This window comes from Corvus cornix, chromosome 1A (genome assembly GCF_000738735.6).
Source record: "Corvus cornix cornix isolate S_Up_H32 chromosome 1A, ASM73873v5, whole genome shotgun sequence".
NCBI classification, from domain to species: domain Eukaryota; kingdom Metazoa; phylum Chordata; class Aves; order Passeriformes; family Corvidae; genus Corvus; species Corvus cornix.
In genome coordinates this window covers 14,216,281-14,243,324 of record NC_047057.1, presented here as the reverse complement: position 1 = coordinate 14,243,324, position 27,044 = coordinate 14,216,281, and the positions used below count along the sequence as shown (strand labels likewise).

The window sequence follows — 27,044 nt, the reverse complement described above, 5'->3', positions numbered from 1 at the left end:
ATTACAATGTGGGGTGCTGAGACACCGTAAACAGGTTGAACTTGCTCAGTAATGTCATCAGCCCCAACCAGACAGGCCCGGTCACGCGTGCACTGCGCAGCTACACATCCTTGTGGCTCCTCTCGTGTGACAGGCTGTCGGCAGCCCAGGGCTGCACCTCGACTGACACTTGCTAAATATACACAGATTTTCAAAGCAGGTCAGAAGGAACTACTTTATGTATATGTACTGCATATCTCCATGCTTTTAGCTCCCATTTCTGGACATGCTTTTTCATCACACATGTTGAATGCAACCTTCATTTTGTATGAAATTATGGTTCTGGTAGAGCTAACAACTTTGCAGATGCTGATGGGGGCACCTTTCAGATAATAAAAAGGTGAGTAACAAAACAGCATTCCTCTAATGCCCAGCTGGTGAGAAAAACATTTGTGTGGGCCTCAGTGGGAAGGGAGCTCTGCCTCCAGCAGCAAGGGGGGCTAATGCCAACAGCCCCTGGCACAGGGTTCTTTGAGGGTTTGGGCTAAGGAGCATCCAGAACAGTGGTTCTTGGGAGGGGGATTGTTGTTTTGGTGGATTTGATATATTCTGTTGATACCTACTGAAAAATGTTTCATGAGGGTAACACAGAAGCTAAATGCCAAACTGGGCTATTTATTTTATTTACTTGTAACTGGGTCAAACCTTAATGCTAGAAAAAGAGAGGAATTTCTGTCATTGGCAGCAACAGAAACAACATCAGACATAATACTTGGAATGTGGTGACCCTTGTACTGATGCAATGTGGAAGTAACTCAGCCAAAAACAATAACATCACGCCGGAACAAATAATTTGAGTCAAAGTTGTGCACTTCTGGCTTCATCTGGCTTTTTCATAACTGCCCACAAGGAGCAGAACACAAAACTACAAAGCATCAGATTATACACACATTACATTCGTGATCAATTAAAGCACAAGAGGTTTACATGGGATTTTTCATTATTTCAGAAAGAAAAAAGTTCAATTTTTAATAAAAATAATTTTAGTTTAAAAATATGATTTTTAAGATTTTGAAAAAGAATAAAATAAAAATTGGAATTAAAAAATACTAGTCTATGTCTAAACAAAAAAATTCAACAGTTCACTTTCAGCAAGTATTTCTCTGTCTTGCTGGTTCAAAAAACCTCAGAGCATGAGTTTTTGTCCTAGACCAGGGGCAGCTTTAAAAAATATCTAAGCATATGAAATCCATGTAACGTGTCAGATCATATGTCAGAGATTTCCTGCCTTGGCACTTGTCTCTGCAAATGCCCAAGAAGAACAGGGAACAAGTAAGTATATTATGGTCCTAAAAACTTCCTGGTATGTGCTAATCTCTCTCCCTGTTTTCCGGCTTTGCCCAGCTCTGTCACTTTAGATTACAAAGCATATAAGTCACATTTTTCCCAAACATTTGTTTGTGCAAACTTTTGCACAGTCTGCCCTTATCCTGAGCTTCAATATAGCACCAGTGAACATTAACAGTGTCCTCTAGACTTTGTAATAGATTGTGTGTGTTGTGCACATACAGTCAGACAGGCAGAAGAGCGAGAACAGGGTCAGCAATAAATACTTTCTTTGGCACGGAAAGCAGCACAAGACTGATCCAAACCTGGGGTTTCGGCTTGGCAACACAGAACAGTGACTGTAGCCAAGGCATCTCGTACATGGGGCACAGGGACTGCCCCATCACCAGTTACACGATCCAGCTGCAGGGTCAGAAACCACAACCGTGAGCACTCAGAGACTGCTGGGGAGGTGCCTTTGGCCGCCAAGGGTCGTGTGTTGTGCAGTCCAACCACAAGTACCAGCACACAATGAATGCACACACTCCACAGTGACTTCTTGCCACTGACAATTTAACTGCTCCTCCTCTTCCAGCTGCCCATTCCAACATTCCTGCTTGTTCTTCTGCAATCTGGGCACCTCACTTAGTGAAGTAAGTGACTCAGGAATACTAACAGGAATAGTTGTAGTGTCAGTGTAGGAAGGAGAGGCCTTCTCTGCAATTGTTCTGGTCACTGAGTTTAGCTCTGCCCACTTTTTCTTCTGTTATACGATCAGATCTGAATAATAACATGAATCAGAATGATGGCAGATTCTTATTTTCTATTGCAACAGTAATTATTACATTCTTAACAAAGAAGCATTAACCCATGGTGGAGAAGTATCTTTAGGTATACAATCGCCCTTGTAAATGATTACTACTTCCCACTCTAAAATGCGTAGAAAAGACTCAGGAGTGTCCATGCATACTTTAAAAATAAAAGACACCTTCTGCCTCTCTAACAGAACAACAGGCAGCCATCCAGGAATGGGAATTTAAACATTGTACTGGGATTCCCAATGGCTGAAGCACTACTCTCTGTTGTCAGAATGATCCTGAGAGTCACCAAGCACACACATTACAAGGCAATGCACCCAAAGTACCTGATCAAAAAGAAGCACTTACAGCTGGCACAGAAAGGCAGGGTATATTCAGCACACCCCGTAATGGGGTCTGAAGATCCTTTTTCTTCTCTCTACATGTTACCAACTTTGTCCTATGTCTGTTTTAAAAGCATAATTATGGGGAGGAAATTGAAACTAGAGATTAGTGTCTGATAGGAACAAAAGGATAAAAATTATTGCAGTGCTTAGGGAAAAAAGCCATGAAATGCTCCAGTTCCTTAGACACAAAAGAAGCCTTTAGCATCTTGACATTTATAGTGCCAGTATATATATATATATACACAGTCTCCTACTCTGAGAACAAACAATGCTGAGAACACACGGCAACATAAACAGCAAGAAGTAGATGGCAACACTCTACTGCCAGCCAGTGTCACATGGTTATTTTTAACTTGCTCACTCTGGTAGGGTGGTCTCAGACACTCTTTCTCATGGCACATACTCCCGCTGATCCCACAAACTATGGAGGTGAAAGCAGATCTGACTCTCTCCTCATTCACATGCTTTCAAGTTGATGTAGTCAGTGACATTACAATGTTTTAAGATGGGTCACAGTTCTTATGAAAATCAAGGAAGGTCATTGATCCCACAATACCAGGAAAAGACTGGCCATCACAAGATAATGAGGATGTTCAGCTTGGGCATGGATTTACTGGGGAAGAGAGGAGCACTGAGCTCTTCTCCCTCTGTTAACATCAGAAGCAAAAATCGTGGCTGTGCAGCTCCCACAGCCACAAAGGTCTGGATCCAGTCTTGTCAGTTCAGTTAGTAAAGGTCAGTCACACTAAGACACACATGCAAGGAATGGATTTTACAAAATGTTTTTTACAAAAATATGCGATTTACCTCCTTCTCTTTGAACTATGTGGTACAGATGAACCATATGCAGAATAGACTCCAGATCTTGATCCTGGTAGCCTTTCTCATGCATGTCTTCCACTGAGTCTGGATAGATGACTTGATCTCGTAGTGTTCCAATGGACATGTAGGGCCTGAGGAACAACACACAGAAACTGGTAATCTGAGGCTGGCTTCAACTGAGCACATCTTGCTGACGCTCTATGAACAGAGTATACTGCTTTATACTGTGTTGCTAAAACTGGATTTATCCAGTGGGTGCATTGTGGTGAACATTTTTCTAAACTTACCTTAAGGACAATGTATTGTTTCCATAGCAGCTGATTACAGGGTAACAACAAGGGTAGATTTAGCATGGAAACACAACGACAGATTAGGCAGAGTAAATATCCACTTCACAGCCCATTTGGAGTGCTTTCACTTGGAATTAGCAGAATTATCCTGTATTCAAGGTTTGGTACTCTAAGAGATTTTAAAATTGATTTAAACACTCACATGTTGAAATCAAGTTGTAACAAAAACATTGCAGCTCAAACTGGTAAAGAATTCCATGGTGCAGCAGGAGACACACAAGTCAGACAGGAGAGCACTGAAAACCCTCTTTGCACTGAAAACCTTCTTTCTCTACTATTCTAGAGTGCAGAATTAGGACCGAGCATAACTTAGGTGGCTCTGGAAGCCAGTGTACCACTTCTGAATTGCAAAGTAGCACACATTAAAGGGGCTGGTCACCTTAAACCTCCCAGCACCAGCCTCCCTTTACCAAGTACAAGGCTGCTCTGTATGTGAAGCAGCTTCTTGATCACCATATTTCCAGACCAGGTAATACCATCTGTCTTACTAAAACAAGCTGTCTCTAATTTGAAGCCAGAGTCCCCAGTCATGGTTGTGTCCCTGGAAAGGCTATGGACAATTGCCACAATATCATGAGCTGTGCCCAGCCTCTGGTACAGCCCAGGCCTCAAAAATCCTCCTAGTCTCAAAACAAAGTAAACTGAAAGAACAGTTTCACAGCTCTCTAAAAGATATCAGGCCGTTCAGGTTAAGATAGCAAAGGCAACCTAAGACACATCTATTTCACCATTTATTTTGCTGGTCTAAGGATTTCTTGTGAAGAACAAATATCCATCCTATCTCACAGACACTGCTGATAGCTCTTGGACACTGGAAACACCACAGGAATAGTCTGTGGGATTTTGAGCTTGGAAGGGAAAGCCAGAGCCAAAGAACAGTCAGGCTCCAGACTTTTTTCTGTTTTCTGTGCCAGGAGTTCCACTAAGTCCCTCTGGGTTCATCTGCTAAAACAATGCTAGTCTTATTAAAGCTGTAGTGCCAGGGGATGATGATAGAGAGGAGCAGTCAAAACTGGGCCAGCAATGAGGAGGCTTCCAGGCAGCTTTCTCTTGCCACTAGGAACTGCTTCCAACAACTTCACATTGTATTAAAAAGCGGTCAGTTTTCTTCCCTAAAAAGCTCTGGGCATGCATGGTGGGAAGGTCTCAGCCATGCAGAGGCTTTGCCAGGCAGAGAAGTGTAATACCTCAGATTTCTCCCCTTCTCTTGGAGGTGTCTGCAGAAGGGTGGATCTATCCATTGTTATTCTGAGAGTCCCTAAAATACACCACAGAGTAATGTGAAGGAACTCACAGAGAAACAAATGAAGAATTACAGAACTAAAGTTGCCATATAAACTAAAATTCATATGCAAGCTGGCATCAGCTGCATTGGTTTTAGTGCTGCAAACATCCATGGTGAACTGTCTGTACCCGCCCATAGTTAAACTACTTTTACCACCAGCTGGGTGAGGATGGGAATGGCAGGGGATCTGAACTCTTTGCAAATATTTGGTCATCTCTGTGTTGTGGTGAGCACCCGGATGGAGGAAAACCAGAACCACAAGTCAAATACAAGCACTGCTTGCTCCTCTTTGCTCACTGTTCTGCTGTCTGCTTATTGTGGCAATAGTATTGCTCTGGGCTGCTGCATGAACACTTGCACCAAGTGCAGTGAACCACTTACATTAATTGGGGCATTGCAAAATCTTAACTCTAAACATTAAGTAACTTCATGAAGTAATGAGATATTACATATCCACGACGCTCTCCATCTTAAATCCCAAAGGGCTTGACTTCTTGCATGTGTAGAATCACTTCACTTGCTCCAGACTGCTGCCACCTCTGGGACAGAAGAGCAACTTCAGCCGGGCTTAGAAAGTTTAAAATCAGTGGGTGAGACTGTGTAATTTAGGTGAAGCTGCAGGTAAGGGCAAGGAGGACAGAGTTACCTATCATATAATTTGTCTGGGGTTTAATACCTTACTCTTGTGAAGTATGATCCTGTGATGACTAGCAGCTCTGAGATTTAACCTACGGCAAAACAGGGAAAGCAATGCTCAAACACACTGTGCCAGGACATTTGGTGCCATGCTGTTTACTGAGTCACCAGCCCTGCTTCCTGGCACAGCCGGATTTTCCTTGTGGCCTCCCATCTAAACACACCGGTACTACCAAGCATGCCTCGCTCCACCTAGTTTGTAAAAATTACAGAAAAGCCCAGCCTGCAGTGGAATAATAAACCCCACCAATTCCTAACTAGCAGAAAGAAAGAATAGCTTATTGGTTACAGGTCTGTTCCAGGAGGTGAGCGAGCATGCTCTGCTCCCCTCATCTCATAAAAAGTCACTCATGTCCCTGAGGGGACACTTCATCTTTCTTGGCATGGGATATCTCACTTGGGGCTCCAAATCTTGACAACAAAGAGAGGCACCTCTATGGTTGATTTATTCCATTCATTTAAGGGTGGGGATGGATTGCTACCTGGGGGTGTCTTTTCCCTTGATGGGGGCACAGCCCAGGCAACTGACTAAGATAATTAATTTCTAAAGTGCTGAAGTTAGATGAGATCTCATCTAACTCATACTCTCATAATCTTATACTAAACCAGAATTTTCTAGTCATGCCTTGAAGACAATAACCTCCTTATGCATCATGGGTGCCACAAAGTTAAACACATTAAAACCTCAGGTGTTCTTGTAACTGGGGTTACATAGGCTTAGCAGGTCACTAAGCAATAAGAAGTATGGGTAACTGGATACAGCAACACTGAAATTTTGGCTTTGCCAGTAAGCTCCTTGTTAAAATACTGTTGTCATTAATTTTTTAGCAGTTTGAACAACAAAAAGTCTTTTTGTCCTAAAGTAATACTTGAGTTTAACTGGACTTAATTGATTTCTGATGGAGTTTTTCCTTTCAGCCACAGTGTCTGGGTTCCAGCCTCAAAGAAAGCACTCTTATAGACTCTGAAAGCAACTCCTCTGCCATGCTGAGGTAATGTCTTTGGTGGTAATAGCTCTACAATTGTTTTCTTTCTTTCTCTGCTTTCTGAAAAAAGATTTCTATGCCATTTTTGTGTTACTGGATTTAAGACCATTAATCCTTTTGTAAAGCTTTGGTATCAAGCCTCCAAAAGCTAAGAAAACTTATTCATTCTTGCCTGTTTTTCTGGGATATGAAGGCATTTATTGGATGAGATACTTTCAGTTCTCATAAACTGATAGTTTTGCAGTCAGTTTGACAGCTTTACCGCATGACCAATTTTAGCTTGGTGCACTTAGCACTTCACCTTGCAGCATTGTGACTTCATTCTGCTAGAAACAAGCTTATGGCTTCCTCCTTCCAGTGCAGGCTTTAAAGAAAGATAGTATCAAGAATCTGCCATCTGAAGCCTGTGGTATGGACAATTCCCCAGGGTCCTTGTGACACATGACATTGTGTACAATCCTGGCATAATAATTGAGAAAACACAGGGGGAGGACAAGCTAGTGCTGCTGATGCTACAGTTTCTTCACTGCAGTCAGCTCTGGGAAGGGAAAAGGGGGCAGATGCTACAGAACATTCTGCAGGACATACCAGCCCTTGCGTTTCCAAACAGAGGACTTATGTGCTGGAGATGTTTGCATGGAGAAAAGGCTATCACACAATTCAAAGGGACTGTAGATCACTGCACATGGTAGCCAGGCTGTACTGACATCTAGTAATTCTCTGATGTCTTGAAGAGCAGAGGACTTCACACTTTGGGGTAGCAAGTTAAGTGAGACAACTTGCTCAGATGTCAAGAAATTTCTGTTCCAAAACCAGAACAAGCCATATCCACTTGAAATATTTCCAGTGCTTCCTGAATGCATTCAAAGGTGTTTTCATCTTCTGTGCAAAATAAATTGTGCTGACAGAACTGATACTCTGTCCTGACATCCATAATTTTATTTTAAAGAATTACAGCAAGCAATCAATGTGGAATCTGAGAGTCTGTAAAGCAATCTGAATGGTCACAGTCTTAACTACAAGCACCCTGGAATAACAAAGTGACCAAAAATAAACCATAATTAGGTGTCTGGCATCAGAAGTTAAAGGGTATTAGTTCAATGTAAGTACCCAAGGAACTGCCGTCAGGTACGGTCTAAAGCTCACCTTTAGAGGTTTATTATTAACATTTAAATTAACATTTCCTCCATGGCAAGTAAAGTCTAAAAATGTGTGGCTTGTGGTTCTGAGACCCATCTGCATGGCCCCGACTGAGCGATTAATACCTGATTTGCCATTTGCTGTCCAAGTGTGTTTGCAGTTATTATTGCAATATTATTCTCACAGATATGCAAAGTTATGTGGAGGAATTATGTACAAGCAACTATAAACACTTGCCTGACCCACATAAAAGCATCTGTCTCTGGCTGACAAGATGCATCTCTAATACATCCAAGTGGGAGAGAAAAAGGGGAACACTACACCTGGGATTCTCCTTTTCAGATAAATTGCAGCTTGGATTTTCAAAGGAGATTGGATGGCTTCAGAATGTAATTCAGCATGCTTTATTTGACAACTAAAATAAAATGTATTTCAAATTTAGGCATCTCTATTTAAAAAGGTGATACTGGAGCCCAAGCCCCAGCCATGGGGATACCTTCCTAGGAAACTTGAAAGACCTTAAGAAGTCAGTGCTTGCGCTGAAGAATCTCCAGTTCAGAAAGTCAAATGTTGTCTAATTCCTTGGAAGGTTCAGCACAGCATGGAATATTAGAGCAACAGTTTTAAGTCCAACACAAAACCCTGCAGCTACTAGAGATGCAAGAGGAGGACCTGTATGACAAGTTTATGGTTAGCATAGCTCTTCCAAGAACTGGGTTCAGGTTTAGTTCTTCTCAGCTTGCAGCACATCAGATTGCTATTTTTCTAGGCTAGTGTCCTGGCTAAAAAGGAGTCAAACAGAGGGCACCTTCTAATCTTCCCACTGAAGCAAGGAAACTACTGTTAAGAGGCAAGAACCACGTGTCCAAAGAGAGTGTTATTGGAAAGAGCCTAATTATATACTATACTAGTCAGAGTCCTCAACCGGAAGAAGGGAGACTTTAGTACCAGTCTTTTTTTCCCCAACGCTCTTTAAGGTAAAATCCAGTAACTATCCTAATCCTTCAGTAGCACTGTAAAAATACTTAAAGGGGATTCCAATCTTATTTAGGTGCCTGCTCTCAGGAGAGACAAATGGGTTTAACATTTAGCTCTCAGTTTGGCACCTAAGCTGCAGTAAGTGGCAGAAGATCAGACATACTTTTATACTTAGAGATTCCTACAGGTTAACTCTAGGTGGCTCCCTTTACCTACAACATAAATATTTTGGATCATTTTTCAAAAGCTCGACATCTCTGCCCGACCATCTAGGGGATCCCCCCATATTTGAATTCTCCATCACCTTGCTTGCCAAGACTGTAATTTTAGGAGGCGCTCTACTTTGTCTGGAATCACCTCAGCAAAACTCCAGTTATTGCAATGCTCCTGATTTAGATTAATAGTAAAAACTCCAGTTTTCACTAACAGTAATGCTTGATCAACGGTGATCAACAAGAAACAACAGCTTCCACCAATTAAAGTAACTGAATTCTTAGTAATTCTTCGATGACATTAATAAAATAAACAGAAAAAAAAAGATGGCACCACCACTACAAATTTGAGAAAATAAAATGTCTTGAATGAAAGTGAATTAAGTTCTTTTTCAGTAGTGTTGTATCCACTACTCTCACACAGAAGGTGCTATCATCAAAGAGTTAAAAAATAATAAATAATAGCTATCAAAATTTTAAAAAACACAGCAGGCTGTTTATTACATTGTGTCTAGTTCAAGGGATTTTAGGGCCAGCTAAAGTTTCAGTAACCCTTCTAAATATATAAATAATTGATCTGTCTTTAAACTACCCTACACTGAACTTTGCTCTCCACTCATACAGAACTAGCCAGAAACATCCTCTAAATATTTCAGATAGATCAGTTACCTGAGTGGAAAATCCTACCAGAGCACTAAAGACCATAATGCCAAGGAACATAGTTAACAGGAAATGAAATGCACAGTATGAAAGGCTGAATTCTCAATGCATATAATTAGAATCTGGTATCAAAGGCTGAAAAAAATCACATTAATCACTCTGTGGCTTTTTTTTTTTTGTGAAAAAGCTGTGCACATTTCTGCAAGAAAACAATCTGGGAGCACACAATAACCAGAAAGGTAAAAGAAGCCTTTAAATTAAAGTGCTATTCATACTCAGGTATCATCTCATCTCTTGATTTTTCACTATTACCAAGATCATGTATAGACAGAATATTACTGGAACTGGCCAGATGGCAAAAAATGTTCAAGGTGAACAATTCGCATAATTATTCAGTTCAGTCTGTTTGTATCTTGTGATCGGCAGAGAAAACACAAAAACACATGTATAATTAAAATCAGACTCCAAACGATTGCTACAAAATTTTAGCAGCTAATGCATTCTGAAATAATTATACCACATGCAATGAATCAATCAAATGAAGGGAAAATACTCTCCTTTTCTTAAACTTCCAGTGTTTGCACACCCAGTCTTTTCATACCTCTGGCAGTACTGATGATAAAAGGATTATCTGGATGGATGATCATGAAGATCAATGAATTGAGGAAAGAACAATGAGCTGTTCTGGATAAGGTTCTAGCCTGCCAGTCCCACCAGGCATACTCTAGCCTAAGAGGTGTTTCTGAGTTTTACCACAGCAATGTAACACAACGAGCAAGTTTCCCCCTTTTAGAATGATCCCAAGTTGTTCATAGTTTTGTAGATGAGAAGTGACAACTTATTTCACAGAGAAGAGGAAGTGTAGACAGCAAAGCCTCTAGAGCAAAGGCTGGTTTTGCTTTGGGTTTCTACAGTGCTTAGTTGTCCATGGCCTAACTTTTTCCATAGACAAGTATTCACAGAGCAATAGTGTGTCTGCAGTGAAACACCTGCCAACAAGTGAGAAGCCACACACTGCACTGACTTCCTTCTCTAATCTGCTGTGAAACACTGCATTACACAGGACAGAACGTGACGGAATAGAGACACACCATGTATATGGATACATGGAACATTATTACAGACATTTTATAAGCATTATTGGTATATGACGCCACTCTGCAAGGGAGCTGTAGTAATAAGCAGAAACAAAGATTGATATGGAATAATTAATGCAAAATGTTAGGCAAATAACCAAGCCTGGGAAAGTCTTCCCTCTTGGGGAGGCCACATTCCCATCTAAGCTAGGTAGGTGCACACATGATGAACTGAACAAAAAATCCCACCTGCTACATTCTCCCACAAGACCATGACATAATTATTGGCATAAGAACAATGAAGTGAAAAATCCAGTATTGTGGGGACTACTCAGCATTGTCAGCAGGAGAGATTCATCTCACCTAGAAGTTACTTATGTAAGTCTGAGTTAGTTACCCCTGGCCGTCTTTGTAGTCAATGGTGTCCTCTACTGAACTGGGCCTAGTACACAGGACAAGCAGCTGCAGTGATTCCAGCTGGAAGACTGTTGTGCATTATGGAGTTGGTGATCTGTGGAACAGTTGCCTTGAGTGGGCCTGTGCTATACTTTGCTGGACTGTGTTAAGTTCTGCTGCACCCAGAGCTTGGCCTTCAGGCCTGTGCTGCACTGCACTTATCTCCTGGGTGCAGGATAAACTTTGTCAGCTAATCTTGATGGAGGAGCCTGCAAGCAGCTCCCACCTGGCACCAGCAATTACACTGCCAGCGTGTCCTTGTCTTTATCTTGGAGTGAAGCAGCATGTTCTCATGGCAACATCCTTTGGTCTGACAGTAGAAGTGACAAATGGCATTGTTTACTTCTAAGAGAATCCTACCAGAGCACTCAACACTACAGTGCCAAGGAACCTTAGCACAGATGGGACCAAGTGTAGCATATGCTGCACTGACTAGGTCTGTCTGATGCTGCACAATGCTGGGCTCCTAGCATCTGATGGGATTCAAGTACCACAGAACTGATGAAGGGACTGGATCATCTCTCCTATGAGGAAAGAGACCTGAGGGTGTTCAGCCTGAAGAAGAGAAGGCTCAAGGGGATCTTATCAACTTATATAAATACCTGAAGGGAGGGTGAAAAGCGGACAGAGCTGGGCTCTTTTCACTGGTGTCAAGTGACAGGATCAGAGCAAATGGGCACAAACTGAAACAGGAGATGCCATATGAGCATCTGGAATCAATTTTTCACTGTTACGGTGATCAAGCACTGAAACAAGTTTCCCATAGAGAGGCTGGAGAGTCTATCCTTGGACATATTCAAAATCTGGATATGGTCTTGGGCAAACAGGTTTAGCCTACAGGCAAACACAGAACTAGAAACTAAGAAATGTGTCAGAGTGAGCAGACCATGGAGAAGCTTGGAGAAGGATGAATGACCTTGGAGCTGGACACAGTTCTGAAGTTCTGGAGCCCAGGACACAGGGGCAGGCAAATGGCAAAGCCTAAAGGGCATGGGAAGAACTACTACCTTCTTTTGAAGGAGGAGGTGTTGGCTATGTCTACTACCTGGATTTTTTAAAACATAGAGCACTGTAATGGAGCTTCTGATTGAAAACTATAGTAGGAAGGAGAAAGGACTTATTCCCAGGGAAGTTGATACCAGTTGTTATTAGAGCTTTCAGCTGTCCTTGCCTTACAAAAGCCAGCATCCTTTCAGTCTTTTCATATTAAGCTTTTTATGTCAGGGGGATTTTGTAGTTTATGCTTCCCAGTGCTTCCCACTGTTAGGTAACCAAATCGTTTCTCATTACTTGATATGCATAAGGCATTTGAAAGTGTGCTTTATGATGCTCCTGGGTAAAATATTATTGAAATAGTAAACAGCTGCCATTCTGTTCATCTGTCAAAGATCCTTTGTTGCACAGTTGCAAGGCAGGTGCATTAAGCTGGAGGTAACTGCTCAAGCTGAACAGAGTTCTAATGGGAGCTTAGCAAAGAAACTAGGTCATGTAAATGCAACCACCAGATTACTCCTGAAAATGCAACTTTGTCTGTACCACTGCTAAACTACACAGAGTTCTCAGTTAATCCCTGGGTGAATTTGTTCCCCTGGCACTGCTACTAAAACTAAATTTTAAAGGCAAAAGAAGTTGTGGATACCCCATCCCTCTAAATGTTCAAGGCCAGGCTGGACAGGCCTTTGTGCAACCTCGTCTAGTGGAAGGTGTCCCTGCCCATGGCAGGGGTTTGGAAGTAGATGGTCTTAAAGGTCCCCTTTAACCCAAGGCATGCTATGATTCTATGAGCTGCTTGTATCAGCAAAATGAACCTGACACAGATCAAATAGATTGTCATTGTTTTGCAGGATAGATCCTATAAGTACCAGCCATGTATTCACTTCTTATAATCTATTAATGACTTGGTAATTATGTTTGTCAAGCCTGACAGTGTACTTTAAAAAAGTTCAAAGCTTATTTTTCCTAGTTTTTAAATGAAGTTCCATAAACAGTTTGGCACATACATGGATGCCTGGAGGAAAAGTTGAGTATGTATCAACATATCTCAGTTCCTCACCCACATTTAGTCTTCTTGGTATCTCCTATAGCCACAGCTTGCTCCAGACATGCCCCAGTCTGAAGGCACTGAGGGATCAAAACCCCAAAGAATGCTGAAGTCCTTCACAAATACCAGTTTAGCAGTAGCCCTTAAATGTGGGATTTATGTAAATACGTTTTAAACCCAAACTAAATCCCAATGCAGCAAGTTGACTACATACTTCAATCTGGAATTTATGCAACACTTTCCTTAATAACAGAAAATACCTGTAAACTATGCTTTAATCAGCTGACTCTTGTGTCTGGGCAGTAGAGAAGACACCTGGCATGGCTCGGGGGGAGAAGCAACTAACACACAAAACCATTTCCCACCTCTGACTATCAGCATTGGTCAATTTTGTACATGATGTCCTACCAAGAGGTACTGCCATTACTTGTGAGCAGTCAGCACACAGACCTAATAATAAACATTCAAACTTTACAGCTGTGAGTGAGCCTTCAGAGGAAATGGAGAGGTTTCACAGAGATCCTGGCAGGCAAAGCTTCAGCCAACCTACAGGGCAGCAAGGCAAGAACTTTTCTGTTCTAGCTGAGGAAAGATGGAACTTTCATCAATCAGGAAGGATAAGTGCAAGCATTTCTATAGGAATGCCAAAAAGATGAAATGGAAGAAGCTGTGCCCTGGCCAAGGGGAGAGCCTGACAGCCCTATCAGATGCAAGGCCACAGTTTCTAACAAACAGCAGAACTGAGGTAAGCTGTCTGGAACGGATTAATCTCAAAAGAGGAAAAATAAGATACAAAGTAGCAGGCAATTTTTAAAGCATAACTATATCAAAATAGTATGCAAACTATTGCACACAGTATGAAGTGCGTTGTGTTACGTTTTTTGTTAATGCTTATCTACCAAAGACCTTTTTCTCATCTGTCAGATAAGCAGTGAACTTTGGAAATAAACACATTGAAAAGGAGCATCATGAACTTGGTAACAGCAAGTCTGACAGACAGATCCAGTGTGCCAGGGAGCAGGTGTCTGTAGGGCATGATATGAACCAATGGCAAAGTATCGAAGGAACAAGTCCATGTGGTGCTGCACTATGAGCAAAATGCTGAAGGGCAATGACAATTGCTGGTGCACTGTTGGCATGTGCAATCAGAGTCCAGCTTAACTCCAGCTGACTCAACTAGAAGGATCATAGTTAAAGACAAAGCAGTATTAGCTGACAACAAATTAGGATGTGCAGAATACAACATAGGACAGAGACATCTGAGCCAATCTAAGTGAGATGAGGCAACAGAACTCGTATAGGCATATTTGCACAGCAGTTCATTCAGGCTACTTCTGCAGCAAACCACACACTAATGAGAAAATAGTCTGATACAGAAGAACCATGTAGACACATACTCCATTTGCACAAACTTCCATATGTAATATAGGTTATCTGAAAGTGAAAAACAGCAATTTTGCAAGATTAAATTGTTTACATAATCAAGAACTGTTTCAGGATGAGAGTGGCCACTACTAACTACTCCATGCTTAAGACAACATTTGAGTTGCACTATAATCTTCAAATTTTCATGCGCTTGTAATGTAAAAATTACTTTTATTTCATCACTTTATTATTTATATCACTTAGAACTGGAACATTCTTGCTTGGTTTCATCCACATGATGAATATCCTTGGACTACCTGAGGCAAATCACATCAGACATTTGGATTACTCGATAGATCTAAGGAGAAGAAAAATATCTCTGTAGCTGATGCAATTTTTTTTTAGTATCCAAGGATATTTTTAGAATACAAAAGGAAAAATGCCAGACAGGAAAAGACTTGTAAATGAACTCCAGATAAAATACCAGAAATAAAGCAGATGTATGTGAAACCAAAAAGCCTAGGAGGGCCAGATAAACCTTTAAACTGTTCCATTTCATACTATCCTAGCATTAACAAGAAGGCAGCAAGATATAGGTATATAAATTTTAAATTACAAAGAACAAACAACACTTAATACCAGTTTATCTTTGGTTGCCTCCCTTTTAGGATTTGATAACCCTGGTGTTGAAAGAAAGAAATGTTAGAGATCTACTTGAATGAGCAATAGCAGGAGAGAGAGAGAATACAGAACTGGACCATTGCTGTGACTGCTGAGAAATTGGCTAGGTCTTCTACTAGAATGGCACACACAGTAACAGAGAAACTATGCATGCTACTGGAGAAACACACCTCGCCCAAAAATACAATAAAAACAATCTGGAGAGAAAAACCAGTGACAATGGATGAGGAGAAAGTAGTACAATGTATTACTCCAGGCTCTATAGGAATCAGTCCTCAAGAAAGACAGAGAAAATGCTGATGGACATTTTAGATATGTGCTGTGCTAGGAAGACTCATGATCAAAGGTTATGGAACCAACAGAGACTGCATGAGACATGCCTCCATGCAAATAAGACAATATGACACAGCAGGCAGAAAATTATTAACAATTTAGCTCAATAACCCAGTGGTAATTAGAGCTTTACTGCAGCTTTATGGTGTAGAGATATTGAGGAATATTCCTGTGCTGTTGTCAAGGTAACCTGCAAGTATGTAGGTGTGAAATTTTGCTGGCATTTATATCAAACTAAGGAAATGAGCGCCAACATGTGCAGAATCGGTTTCCTTACAACTGAAAAAGCTGAGAATTTTCATTGGAGAGCAAGAAAAGCTGGAGTAAATGCTAGGAGGAATTGTGTGCTAGAGCTCTTTAATTCCATGGAGATGGAGTCTCCTCCCAAGTTTAAGACCAACAGAGTAGAAACAGGGCACAGTCTGGAGAAATAGGCTACTTTCAGATAGGCTATGAGAGGCTAATTCCCAAGTGCTTCAGATAAATCTCGTGGTATATCTTTAGCATGTTAGCATATCTTTACTCATGTTACCCACTACATACTTTTGTTAATTATTTATTATTTAAAATGATGTTTCTGGATTCTGATTGGAATCGTGATTCCTTACCAACTAGAGTGCCACAAGTATTTATTTTTTCATTCATGCTACATTCTTGGCCAGTTGATTAAAAGAGCAATGCAAAGAGGTGGTTAACACAAATGAATTTTACTTTGCAAAAGAAGGACAGAAAGAAGTAGAAGAATGGGTAAGAACATATACTCTGCCAGTTACTCAGTCTCCAATGAGATCTGACAACTTGTTGAGGTGTGACCAGTTCCTAGCACTGATACAACAAGCTGCTTCCGGCACCAAATGATGCTGGATTGCTTAAAGGCTCTTAAAGCTTCCCTCTCTTCTGCCTGCCCTCTCTTCTGCCCACTCTCCTCTTGGACAGGCCTATCAGGGACAGTGGCAGAGCCCCTGAAATTCCTGAACTTTTCTCCAAAAGGGCAATTTTTCTCCCCAAAAGGACAGTTTGTCCTATCAGCGTCCACCAGAACCATGACTGATTACAGACAAATTCTGCGAGGCCTAGCGCTATATAAGGGGAGACAAAATGCCCTCACAGTGATTCACAGCAAAAGATAAAAAAAGCAGTATAATTATGCTAAGTAATCTAGAAACCCAAAAAGACAGGGATTCTTAAGGCTCTGTTTTAAAGCCTACAAACCACTAAGTAATGCTAACTACAAAGCACTTGCAGTGTGGATGAAATTTGGAGTATACAATGAGCTAATTCACATTTTAATTAATCAGTTATGTGTGTAGCTTTTGAACTCGACAAAGACACATGATTTCCCACACATTTCTGGAATACAATGCTGGAACATTAAAAAACAGAAATGAAAAAATAATCTTTTCAGTGAGCTCCTATTTACTGTGGAGTATTTTGTTACTCAGTAGTCAATGTATTCTCCACCATTCATGTGTGCAGATGAGGCTTCCCACGTTTGACTCAAAATGGGCTGATGCAGAATTAAATTCAGCCACAGGAATGCAGATGCTTCAATGGTAACTGTGTCCACTAATGGAAAGCCGTCTTCTATGTCTTAGACCAGAGATGTAATGTATACACATAAACACAGGGATGTCATCCTAACTTGCTGCTCTGATAGACATCCACCAATTCAAGAGCCTTCTGCTGTCCCACAGTTTTCACCTATCCACCAAACAAAAGAGTGAGGAAGGCTGATGCCAGGTTGATCCCATCCCACCACCTCCCAGACCCTGTCAGATGGAACATGTTCCAGAACATTTTCCAGATTGACAGGAATAATTTTCACTAAAGTTATGATGAAATATAAACATGATGAAATGTAGGCAGGGCACTCTACTTTTCAGTCTAGAATTCACAGAATTTTATCTAAGAAAAATAAACAAACAGAAGGTAATCCTGATAAAGCAGCAATTTTCACAGGGTTAATAAGCAAAATTAGCACCAACAGGACCTTACAAAACAAACCTCTTTAATTTGGGGACTTCCGGACAGTTAACAAACCACTACAAAAATCCTAAATATATACTAGAGCCAGGGACAGACAAAAACCTCCAAGTGAATGTGTGATTTATTTAGGCCACAAATAAATGAACTGTTAAAACACTCACAGGTAGATTACAGGTAAAAAAAAAAAAGCCTGGACCACATAAGACAATCCACACAAAAGCCCTAAAACTTTTGCAGAAGAGTCCTCTCAGTCACTAGTCACTCACTGTTGTCCCATTTACCCAGACACAGCTCTGTCCCTTGGGAAGGGAATCACAGAGCTCAAGAAGAGCCACAGAGCTGAGCTAAGAAAATGTCCCTTGGATTCTGCAAGGACATTGCAGCAGGAGCCTTCCTCTTGGGGACTCTACTAGGATGGCCTGCATGTGCCAGTCCCTACATGGCTTTGGTCAAGAGGGCTGCAAGATGTCAGGTGAATTCTGACCAAAACTTTTTGAAATGTTTCAAAGAAGAGGTCTGCTGGACAAACTTTTCCAGCACTGCAAAGTTAGAGGAAGCAGCTAACAAAGAACCATGTTTATGGAAAGGAAAACTCAGCAGATGTGATTCAATCCCCTCCACCAGCACCTTGGCAAATACACGTGAATGCAAGGTGAGTCTGTATGCTTTCACAGAATAAAGGGAACAAAAGTAAAGGGAAAGGGGTGTAAGCAAGCCAGCCACAGATGTTGATCTGAGTAGGGGGCTGGGATCACACAGAGGAAGGACGAGGCTGAAACTCAAGATTTTCTTCAAGAAAAAAATCCAGATTAGCTTTTGTTCTGAGTAAACCCATTTTAAGGATGTTCCACAGAATGCGTATTCTGAAATAATGTTTTGAAAAACATTTAATAAAGTGTTTTGCTCAAAACTCCTGAATAAAACTCTTGAGTGAATCAGAAAAATGACAATGGCTAGCAATAAATTACACAGATATTTGAAAAAATTATAGAGCAGTATTCTTTGCTACCTTCACCTGCAGCAAGCAAAATCTACTGATCAGTTACATTTCCATTCATCTTAATAGCTTGTATCTTTTAAACAAGGCTACAAACTGTTATCATGAATACTTCTTTTGCACATGGGAAGAAATGAACTACAGGAAGCAAAGATTCAGCGTTTGACTTTGCTTTTGCAAAACAACATAGTTAGATGTCTCTAAGGAAATATTCTACAACCAACTGCACAAGAGTATGTACTGAGAGTCCAACAGCATGTCAGAGTATAAAGAAAGCACAACAAAGCCAAGCTTCCATTAGTGAAACGTGCACATATTACTAAAAAGGCAATCTGCAGTTACTGTTGGATTGCATTGTGCTCTTGCAGTGTGAAAGTTAAGTTTTGGTTACTTCAACACTTAAGAATCAAACCACTCTCACTTGTCTTGACCCTTGGTTTTAAAGGAAATCAGATTTGAGATATACTAGGTCTATTTAAAATTTCTTTCAGAGTCCAGTCTGTTCCCATGATCCCAACTATTCAAGTCTTTAGCCATCTGAGGAACACACACATGTGAGCCCTTTCCAATGACTAATGATGTTGCATCACCAATGAGAAAAGATCTCTTTTTTTTAACACACTTCACACAGCTGAGGTTGTGCTTACCACCTTTTAACTTGGGTGTACACATCACAGATTAAAAACGTGAGAAGGGTCAAAATTCATGTAACCAGGTAGGAGGCATCACCTTCAGCAAGACACATACCTTTGTGGTATATAAAACATGTGTTGTGGAGGAGGCTTGTAGAGAACTCCTTCATAGACAGGCCACAAACCACTTAAAATTCTGAAGAGCGAACTCTTTCCACAGCCATTAGGTCCAGTGATTAAAAGATTCATCCCCTCCTCGACCTGCAAAGGAGGTGAAAATGCAATGATGTTACTATGCAGCCTATGTGGCACAAGAGAGTCTAAGACCCCTAAGAGGGAGTTACATAAGCATTTATATAAAATTATCTACCAATTTCATTGATTAGCTACATGTATTCATGCAACTATTCTGGAAACAGCGGCATTAGATAAAATATGTGGGCTGAGATAATGAAAATAATTTCTATTATGTCTGAGTATCTCTATAAACTAATGCTTACATTAATACATAATAGTAATGCTTATAATAATATATTATGTTATTATATACATGTAATGTAATATGTAATATGATTATATTACAGCATCAATAAATCACAGTCAGAATCAATTGTTCTAATGCAGATTCGGTCCAAAGGTGCTAACAGTGTATCAAGCAGTACTGTGCCTATCTGTGATATTAATTGCAGGTATGGGAGGCCAATCAAGTGATTTGGAAAATTTATTTCACATTGCCCCTTCCCACTTAATTACCTATGTTAACTTGGCTGTGATGCCAAGTGATTTTTTTTTATTCATTTGACCATTACCCTGTGTATATATGAGCATAGATTTATGCATAATCACAATGTCATTATCTATGTTTTACAAAAATATACTGACTTCTATATTTTCTTTGTTTCTGTCTCTCAAGACAAATGAATAAATATAAACGTCTGCTTGATCATAGAGTTGTAATTTTACAAATCTGAAATTCCTACACTGAAGTCGTTGCAAGTTTGCCATAGCTAGGACCCTTTCCTCCTAGTTCCTAATTCAGAGGAAAAGAAACACCTTGCTTTAGCTAAATTAAAAGATCTGCTGGAATTGTTCAATTTATTTCTGATAACTTCAACTCTTTTTAAAAAGAATGACATCTGCACTGGAACATCAGATCAGGATACATATGGGAGTAATTCAGTAAAGGTCAGTCATTAAAATTGTGAACAAGTACCAAGAGGTGTCTGGAACAGGTTTTTAAAAACAATACAGGTTTCTACTGAGTAAACGCTCCCCTATTGGGCTTGTGAACTATGCTGTAAGCTGTTAGTCAGCACGGCTCTTTGTGGTGATCAAGCAAAACTATGGATTTGATTTTTTCACTGCTGCTGTGCCTCAGACTTTTAAAGAAGACTTTGTGACTAAAGCACCCCAATTTGATTGAAATTAACTAAAGATGGATGCATACTCCCATACACACCTTTAAAAATCTCAGGTTGGCTTTTCACCTGGCAACAGCAACAGAAATCCTCCCTTCTCTTTCTCTGAGCAAACTACGTATGTCTGCCTCTATTGAGCTACTATGCCTACCTTTCTGGACTTCCCCTTTTATCCATATGCTCCTCCAAGTACTTAACATAAGGTATATGAATTCTGTGCTGTTTATGTTAATGTGATGGCAACAATCAGAAGATTCTTGCATATCATCTTACTTTGAAGTTTAGTCTGGAAACCACCACATCGCCATTCGGAGTAATTATAGGAACATTTTCACAAATAATTCCTTGATCAACATCAATTACTTTCCCTAGAAAGAAAAAAAATAAAAATTCGAGTTTGTGAAACCTTTTATTAACCAATCATTTGTGACAGCCTCTGTGCACAACTGAGTATATTTTCAAGTAAGGACTAGTGTTTGAAACTACTCTTTTATGTGCTCCAGGTTCCCCTAGTGGAAAATCTGTATAATAAATCTTAGCTAGTCCAAAAGACACTGTTAACAGTAGGCAAGAATGTGCAATGAATCCTAAATTAGATCCTAAACACAATGCACAGCATGCATCATAAATATGTGATGCACGATAAAGATGTGTTCATTCAAATTCTACCTGTATTTTCTGTATTCTGTTTTAAATAGCTGTTTAATACCAAGCAGTAAAAAAGTTCAAGGACACCCTTAGCCACAGGCAGACCAGTTAAACTTATTTTGAGGATTTAATTAGGAATCACTACCAGCTCTGAAAGTCAGAGTACCTTTCAGTCTCCTCCAGCAACGAAAGCAAAGGAGCAAACATTTAATGGCTTGCTTCCATCTCTTTTTAATGCCACAGACACTGTAAACGTGCCTTGTAAGTATTTGGAGAAACTCATGTACATTTCAGTCAGGTAGGTACACTTGGCATTTGGATTTCTGGAAAATTAAATATACAATCTCTATTGGACATTTGGGTACTCTGCAACACAAGGACTTTGAATTTAACTGTCCTGGAAACAGTAAAAGAATAAAACTAACTAACTTCTCAGTCACCTGTTAATGGCCTTGTCTAACAGAACCTGACTAGCTGGATTCCTAGAAGAATATTAGAAATTACCTTTATAGACAAGATGCAAAGGAAAGACATTTTTCTTTGTATTAGAAAGCTGTTTATTTATAATTTAAACCAATCTGAACAAAGAAAAATGTAACAAAGGCCAAGTTAGTTAGTTAATTATAAAAGGCTTGCATTTCCTTAAGTTAGGGTTAGTCTTACATTTTTCATTTAGAGGTACTTTGTTCAATTGCTTTCAACTTTGCCAAACTATAACAACCCGGGCAGAAATTTTTATGCCAAGTATCAGTCCAAGCACTCTTTTATCCTAAAAGCAATTTTACTTAAAACAATTCTGTGGTGTACAGCATGAGATTATGGGGGGAAAAGTGTTTTTCTGTTAAAAACAAATTACTTTGATACAGTGGAGAGGTTGTAGTTAAAATAAATCTACGATAAAATATACTCAGCTAGTAAGAATTAAGTGAACTTAATTCTCATTTCCTAATCCTAACTTCACAGCATTTGATTGCAACTTTACCATGCTTTTAAAGTATATTTATGTGTAATCACAAACACAATTGGACAGTATTTGTACAAGATGTACAAAATTCTATTTAATTTTTAGAATTCTGAATTATTAGATACACTATAAGGCAGTATTATTATCTGTAAAATACTATTATCATTTTCATATTTTTACACTATTACTGACAACAGTAAATGCAAGGCACAAAACAGACATTGCTTAGTTACAAAGACATACTGGATGATTCAAAAGGAAATTATTATTATGTGTTCAAAGAGCCATTGGGGAAGCTGAATATTAAGATTTTTCTTCTCTAACAATACAGACACATACACGTATGTGAGCACGTGTACTTTTATCCACACACAATCCACTCTTCAGGGATTACTGAAGTATCATGACCCAAAGAAAGGAGGAAAACCAGTATTACAATAGGACTTGTCATAAAATAATGTGGAGCCTGTGGCCTAGATTCATCCGGCCTAAATTCTTCTTAAATCCTTGTGCTCAATGCTTGGTCTTGGCTAGCTGCCTCTGAAAGCTACAACTACTCAAGAGCAAATGCTAGTCACCATGGCTTAGGAGGAATTCAGACTGGATGAAAAGTGTGACTGTAGTAGAATGAAATCTTGGGAAAAGGTTGCAGAGAAAAGAGGAGTGGGGTTTAGATATAGTAGACCTAAAGGGAACATGAAGAGCACACTTGCATATCTGAACTGTATTTGGTTTTGATTTTAAACACAGTTATCTAAAAAGACCCCCCAAATTACTTTGTTGCTCCAGGAACTACAAACCTTTTTTCATGTACATAACAAAATGCAACAGTTATAAAATGCCATTTCTTTTAACATCACCCAAGTATTACCAAGATCTACAAGATTAAGACATCAGCTATTTCCACACCTATCCACCATGCTGCATCAGACTTTGTTATGATGAACCTTGTCAGAAGACCTTTGAGAAATATGAGCTGAAGGGCAGCACTGTTGAAATCACTGCAAGAAGTTATGTCACAAAGAGCCCTTTGGGGCCTGTAACTCTACTGACGCTTAACTTTTCAAAAGCTAAAGGGAGAGAATGAGGCTTTTCAACACCACAGACGGCAGCAGCAGAAATGGTATGTTGGGAAAATGAAGAAAAACCCATTGCAAAAGCTGCCTTTAAGTACCTCAGAGAGAAGATGGATGCGAGAGGCAGAGAGGTGGCACGTAATGGAGCACAATAAGAAACAGATGTACAGAGAAAATGCTCCAGGGAGGGTGGAGACAGAAAGACAGTGGCACCAGAAAGACACAGGGTGGGGTCAGGAGGGAAAAAGTATATATTGATCAAATCATTTGGGAGGTGAGGAGAAGGGTAAAGTTGTCATTTTCAGTTGAGATTCCCACTAAATTATGAAAAAATAAGCACAAGCTGATCTTTAATAATGGAAAACACAGTATTTTTGGGACAAACTACTGAACCAATCTGTCTTTTTCCTCCTATCTCAAACAAAATAATGTGATGGTTAAAGATGAAAATGCTACAGTCTCAGCTTTCTGAAAAAAATGAACTATCTGAGGAAAACAGGCACTGTCAGTGTAAAAATACTAAGATCACCATCACAAATAATAGTTTAGTTGAAATGCCTTTTCATTGAAAGTTTTTACAGAAAACATTTGAGCCATTTTGTGTATTCGAAAAGCACACCATAAGGGCAGAGTCATAAGACAGCAGGGGGTTAAAATAGAAGGCAACATGGTCTCTGGGGCATTAAGGCTGAGAGGATGATTAGTTAAAGAAAAAACCCTCTTTCACCTCCCGTCTCACGGCACCGTGCCTCCCCCACCACCCCTGGGAAATTCATACAAATATGAATTAATTACCTTTGATTTCTAAGGGCCCATCAATGTGCAACTCTGCTTTATCTTCACTCCTGCTGTTGTTTACAGACCCTTGAATAACAGCAGTTCTTTTGTAGATACCTCTTTTCACCTCCTCAAAGACTGAGAACATGTTGTAGACACGGGCAGTGTAGCCTGCTAGCTCAGTGACCTGAGAAACAACAAGCGCCTCATTTCAGTTATACTTCACAAATTCTACAAATGAAATGTCTGGCCAAAGATCAACATGAGCAACAATGTATCCTTCAACACCTATCGATTTGCATTTCTCGAAATTCTGTGCTAACCCATATGCCACCTGTAGCTCCTACCAACCAGCAGGAAGGACAGCTTGAATCAAGCCCATGTAAGCTATGATAGCTCCAATAAATGAAGAGGCTGTAGAGACTGCTCATATCTGTAAAGTCTTCAATGAGCAGAGAACAGCTACTAACACATCTGAAAACAAAAAGCCTGGTACACAAGAAACAAAATCTCTGCATTTTCCAGCAAAAACAGAAGTCCAGAGAAGTGAGAAAAAAAAAGGCATCTACAATTATTTATGTTTACTTGCTTGTATTCCTGAAACCTCCTGTGGGAGAAGTGTGCTTTTCTGTGTAAAAGAGGCAGCACCAGGCCACCCTAATCTAAAATACAGTACAAACCAGAAATGAGTCTTCTATCAACTGCATGCTAAATCTGACACCTTAGAATAGAACTGAGCATTTTTAAGACAGTGAGAGCTCTTGGAAGGCTTTCTCAATTTTTTTTTTTGGTCCATTTGTCACAATTTTCACCTGGTGAATACAGAAACAACAGATCCCTGGACCTTGTAACTTCCTATTCACGGGCTATTCAAGAGCTCCTATTCAAGAGCTCCCAAAGAACCGCCTCCATCGGCTGGTAGCAAAGAATTAAGCCAAGGCCTTTTATTTTAAATATGTTACTAGATGGTTTTAAAAGGATACATTTTTTATACAAAATGCAGAGAGGACAAGAATAGCAACAAAATTAGATCAAGATTATAAAACCCTTGGCTTGCTGTGGTTAAATACATACACCCCATGACAGAGTTCACTCACTACGGTGTACATAATTCCAAGATTATTGGAAAGAATTGGAAATAATTCTGCAATTCTTCTGTAAGTTTCACTTTTTGTGCCAGACTCAGAAGTGAGTGCCAGTTCTGGCCACATGGGCATCATTTCACTGGAAGATGATGGAGAGAATCCAGCATGTGATAAATGAAAACTTGAACCAACTGTGCCCCTGGAGAACCATAACTTGAAGTAAGCTTCTCTACCATGACACTAGAAACTCCCTTTGTTCGAACACTAAATACTACCACCTAAACTATTGACTGCAAAGAAAAGTTGAGCCCACCTCATCTGCACAGTGAATTACATTGACTTGAAGGAGGCTGCCTTGGTGGATGAGGTGGGCAGGAACTGGAAATGCACCACCACTTGACGTGGGTTGAAGTACACTGTCCTTTGGAAACTGCCTGAATCATGAAATGAGAATGACAATGTGGTTGGAGTACTGTAGTGTCTCTTGAAGAGAAGCATAAATATAAAATTATGATGGAAATTCATAGAACTGGTCCTTGGTCTCATGCTGTCTGGATTAGTATCTTACCATGTTATAAACAAAGTGAGTTTGTTCAGTTCCTCTTCTACTGCTTTGTGGGTACTTTTTTTGCCAAAAAATAAACCCATGGTTTTTCTAAGTCCTCATGTACATTATATGAATTACTTAAATGCTGAAAACAAAATAGAAATTACATCAGTGTATAACAGGTTATCTGGCAGTATCTTGAGAGCAGAGACCAAGCAGGGGAATGCTAAAGGAGCATAGGTCAAAAATCACAGCCCATTAGAAGGACTCCTTCTGAAAACAGCTGACTCTGGCTTTGTCAAAGTCTGTATCTCAAGGCGACAAAGTACCCCTCCTCTTCCAATTTACCAAGCTGTAGCTATTATGGCTGGATTCCAAACAACAGAATCCATAGTCTTTGATTAGCTGCCTAGCTAATGTGTCCCTCCTCCCACTGCACTGGGAAAAGGGGTTCCCACCAAAGGGACGAGCAAACACCAATTTAAAAATGAAGAACAAACATTCAGAAGGAAATGTTGAGGAGATTAACAGCAGTGCCTCACTTTTCTTTGGCTTAACAGCTGGCATTTAAAGAAATCCACAAGAGAGAAAACAGATCAAAGCCCAACTCTACTGGAATTTGGGTAAGAACCTGAAACAACATCTCTTGATCTTCCAGATGAACATTCTGTACTTCTAGACTATTTGTAGTCCAAGGTGAACTTTCTCCTGCTAAAAATTCTCTATTTTGCAAAATTACTTATAATTTAACAGGTTCACAAATACTGAAAACAGCCTTATAGTTTAAGTGGCCTGGAAATAAGTATTCAACTCTCCTTGTTTTTCATATGGGAACAGGTTGCCCAGAGAGGTGGAGATACCCCATCCCTGGAAACATTCAAGGCCAGGTTAGATGGGACTCTGAGCAGTCCAGCATAGTTGAAGATGTCCCTGCTTATGGCGGGGGGGGTTAGACTAGAAGAACTTTAAAGACCCTTACAATTAAACTATTCTATTATTTTATGGCACTTACAACAGAAGAGTCCCAGTACATTGAAGGCAGACAACCTGAATTCAGGTCTGTGCTCCAAACAGAAGAGGAATTTGAACTTTTATCACTCACATTCCAGGAACTTCTATCACTCTCTGATGACACCTGAACACAAGTACTAAAAATGACATCTGCATGTTGCATCATACAGGCAACCATGCACTTTAGACTCTTTGTCGACTTAACCCTAAACATTAAACTACCAGTTCAAAAATCTTCATGGATTTAGTTGCAATAGAATTTGCCTTTAAAAACTGCACTACTTTTTAAAGTATTTTATATTAAATGTAAGTT

The 27,044-nt window shown here is 39.9% G+C and overlaps 1 protein-coding gene and 1 long non-coding RNA gene across 2 annotated transcripts in view; one reads left to right on the top strand and one right to left on the bottom strand.

Annotated features, from left to right (window-relative positions):
• ABCD2 (ATP binding cassette subfamily D member 2) overlaps positions 1 to 27,044 on the bottom strand; it is a 43,946-nt gene that overhangs the window by 10,119 nt on the left and 6,783 nt on the right. Inside the window, exons 4-7 of the mRNA XM_010395702.2 lie at positions 24,107 to 24,275; positions 20,897 to 20,991; positions 19,321 to 19,466; positions 3,317 to 3,462 (exon numbers count right to left, since the gene is read on the bottom strand). Of these exons, the coding sequence (XP_010394004.2) occupies positions 3,317 to 3,462; positions 19,321 to 19,466; positions 20,897 to 20,991; positions 24,107 to 24,275 (556 nt within the window). The remainder of the gene's footprint in view (positions 1 to 3,316; positions 3,463 to 19,320; positions 19,467 to 20,896; positions 20,992 to 24,106; positions 24,276 to 27,044) is intronic.
• LOC120411888 lies at positions 294 to 26,385 on the top strand. Its single transcript, XR_005604449.1, has 3 exons — positions 294 to 379; positions 6,581 to 6,654; positions 26,281 to 26,385. It is a non-coding gene; the product is annotated as an uncharacterized LOC120411888 (long non-coding RNA).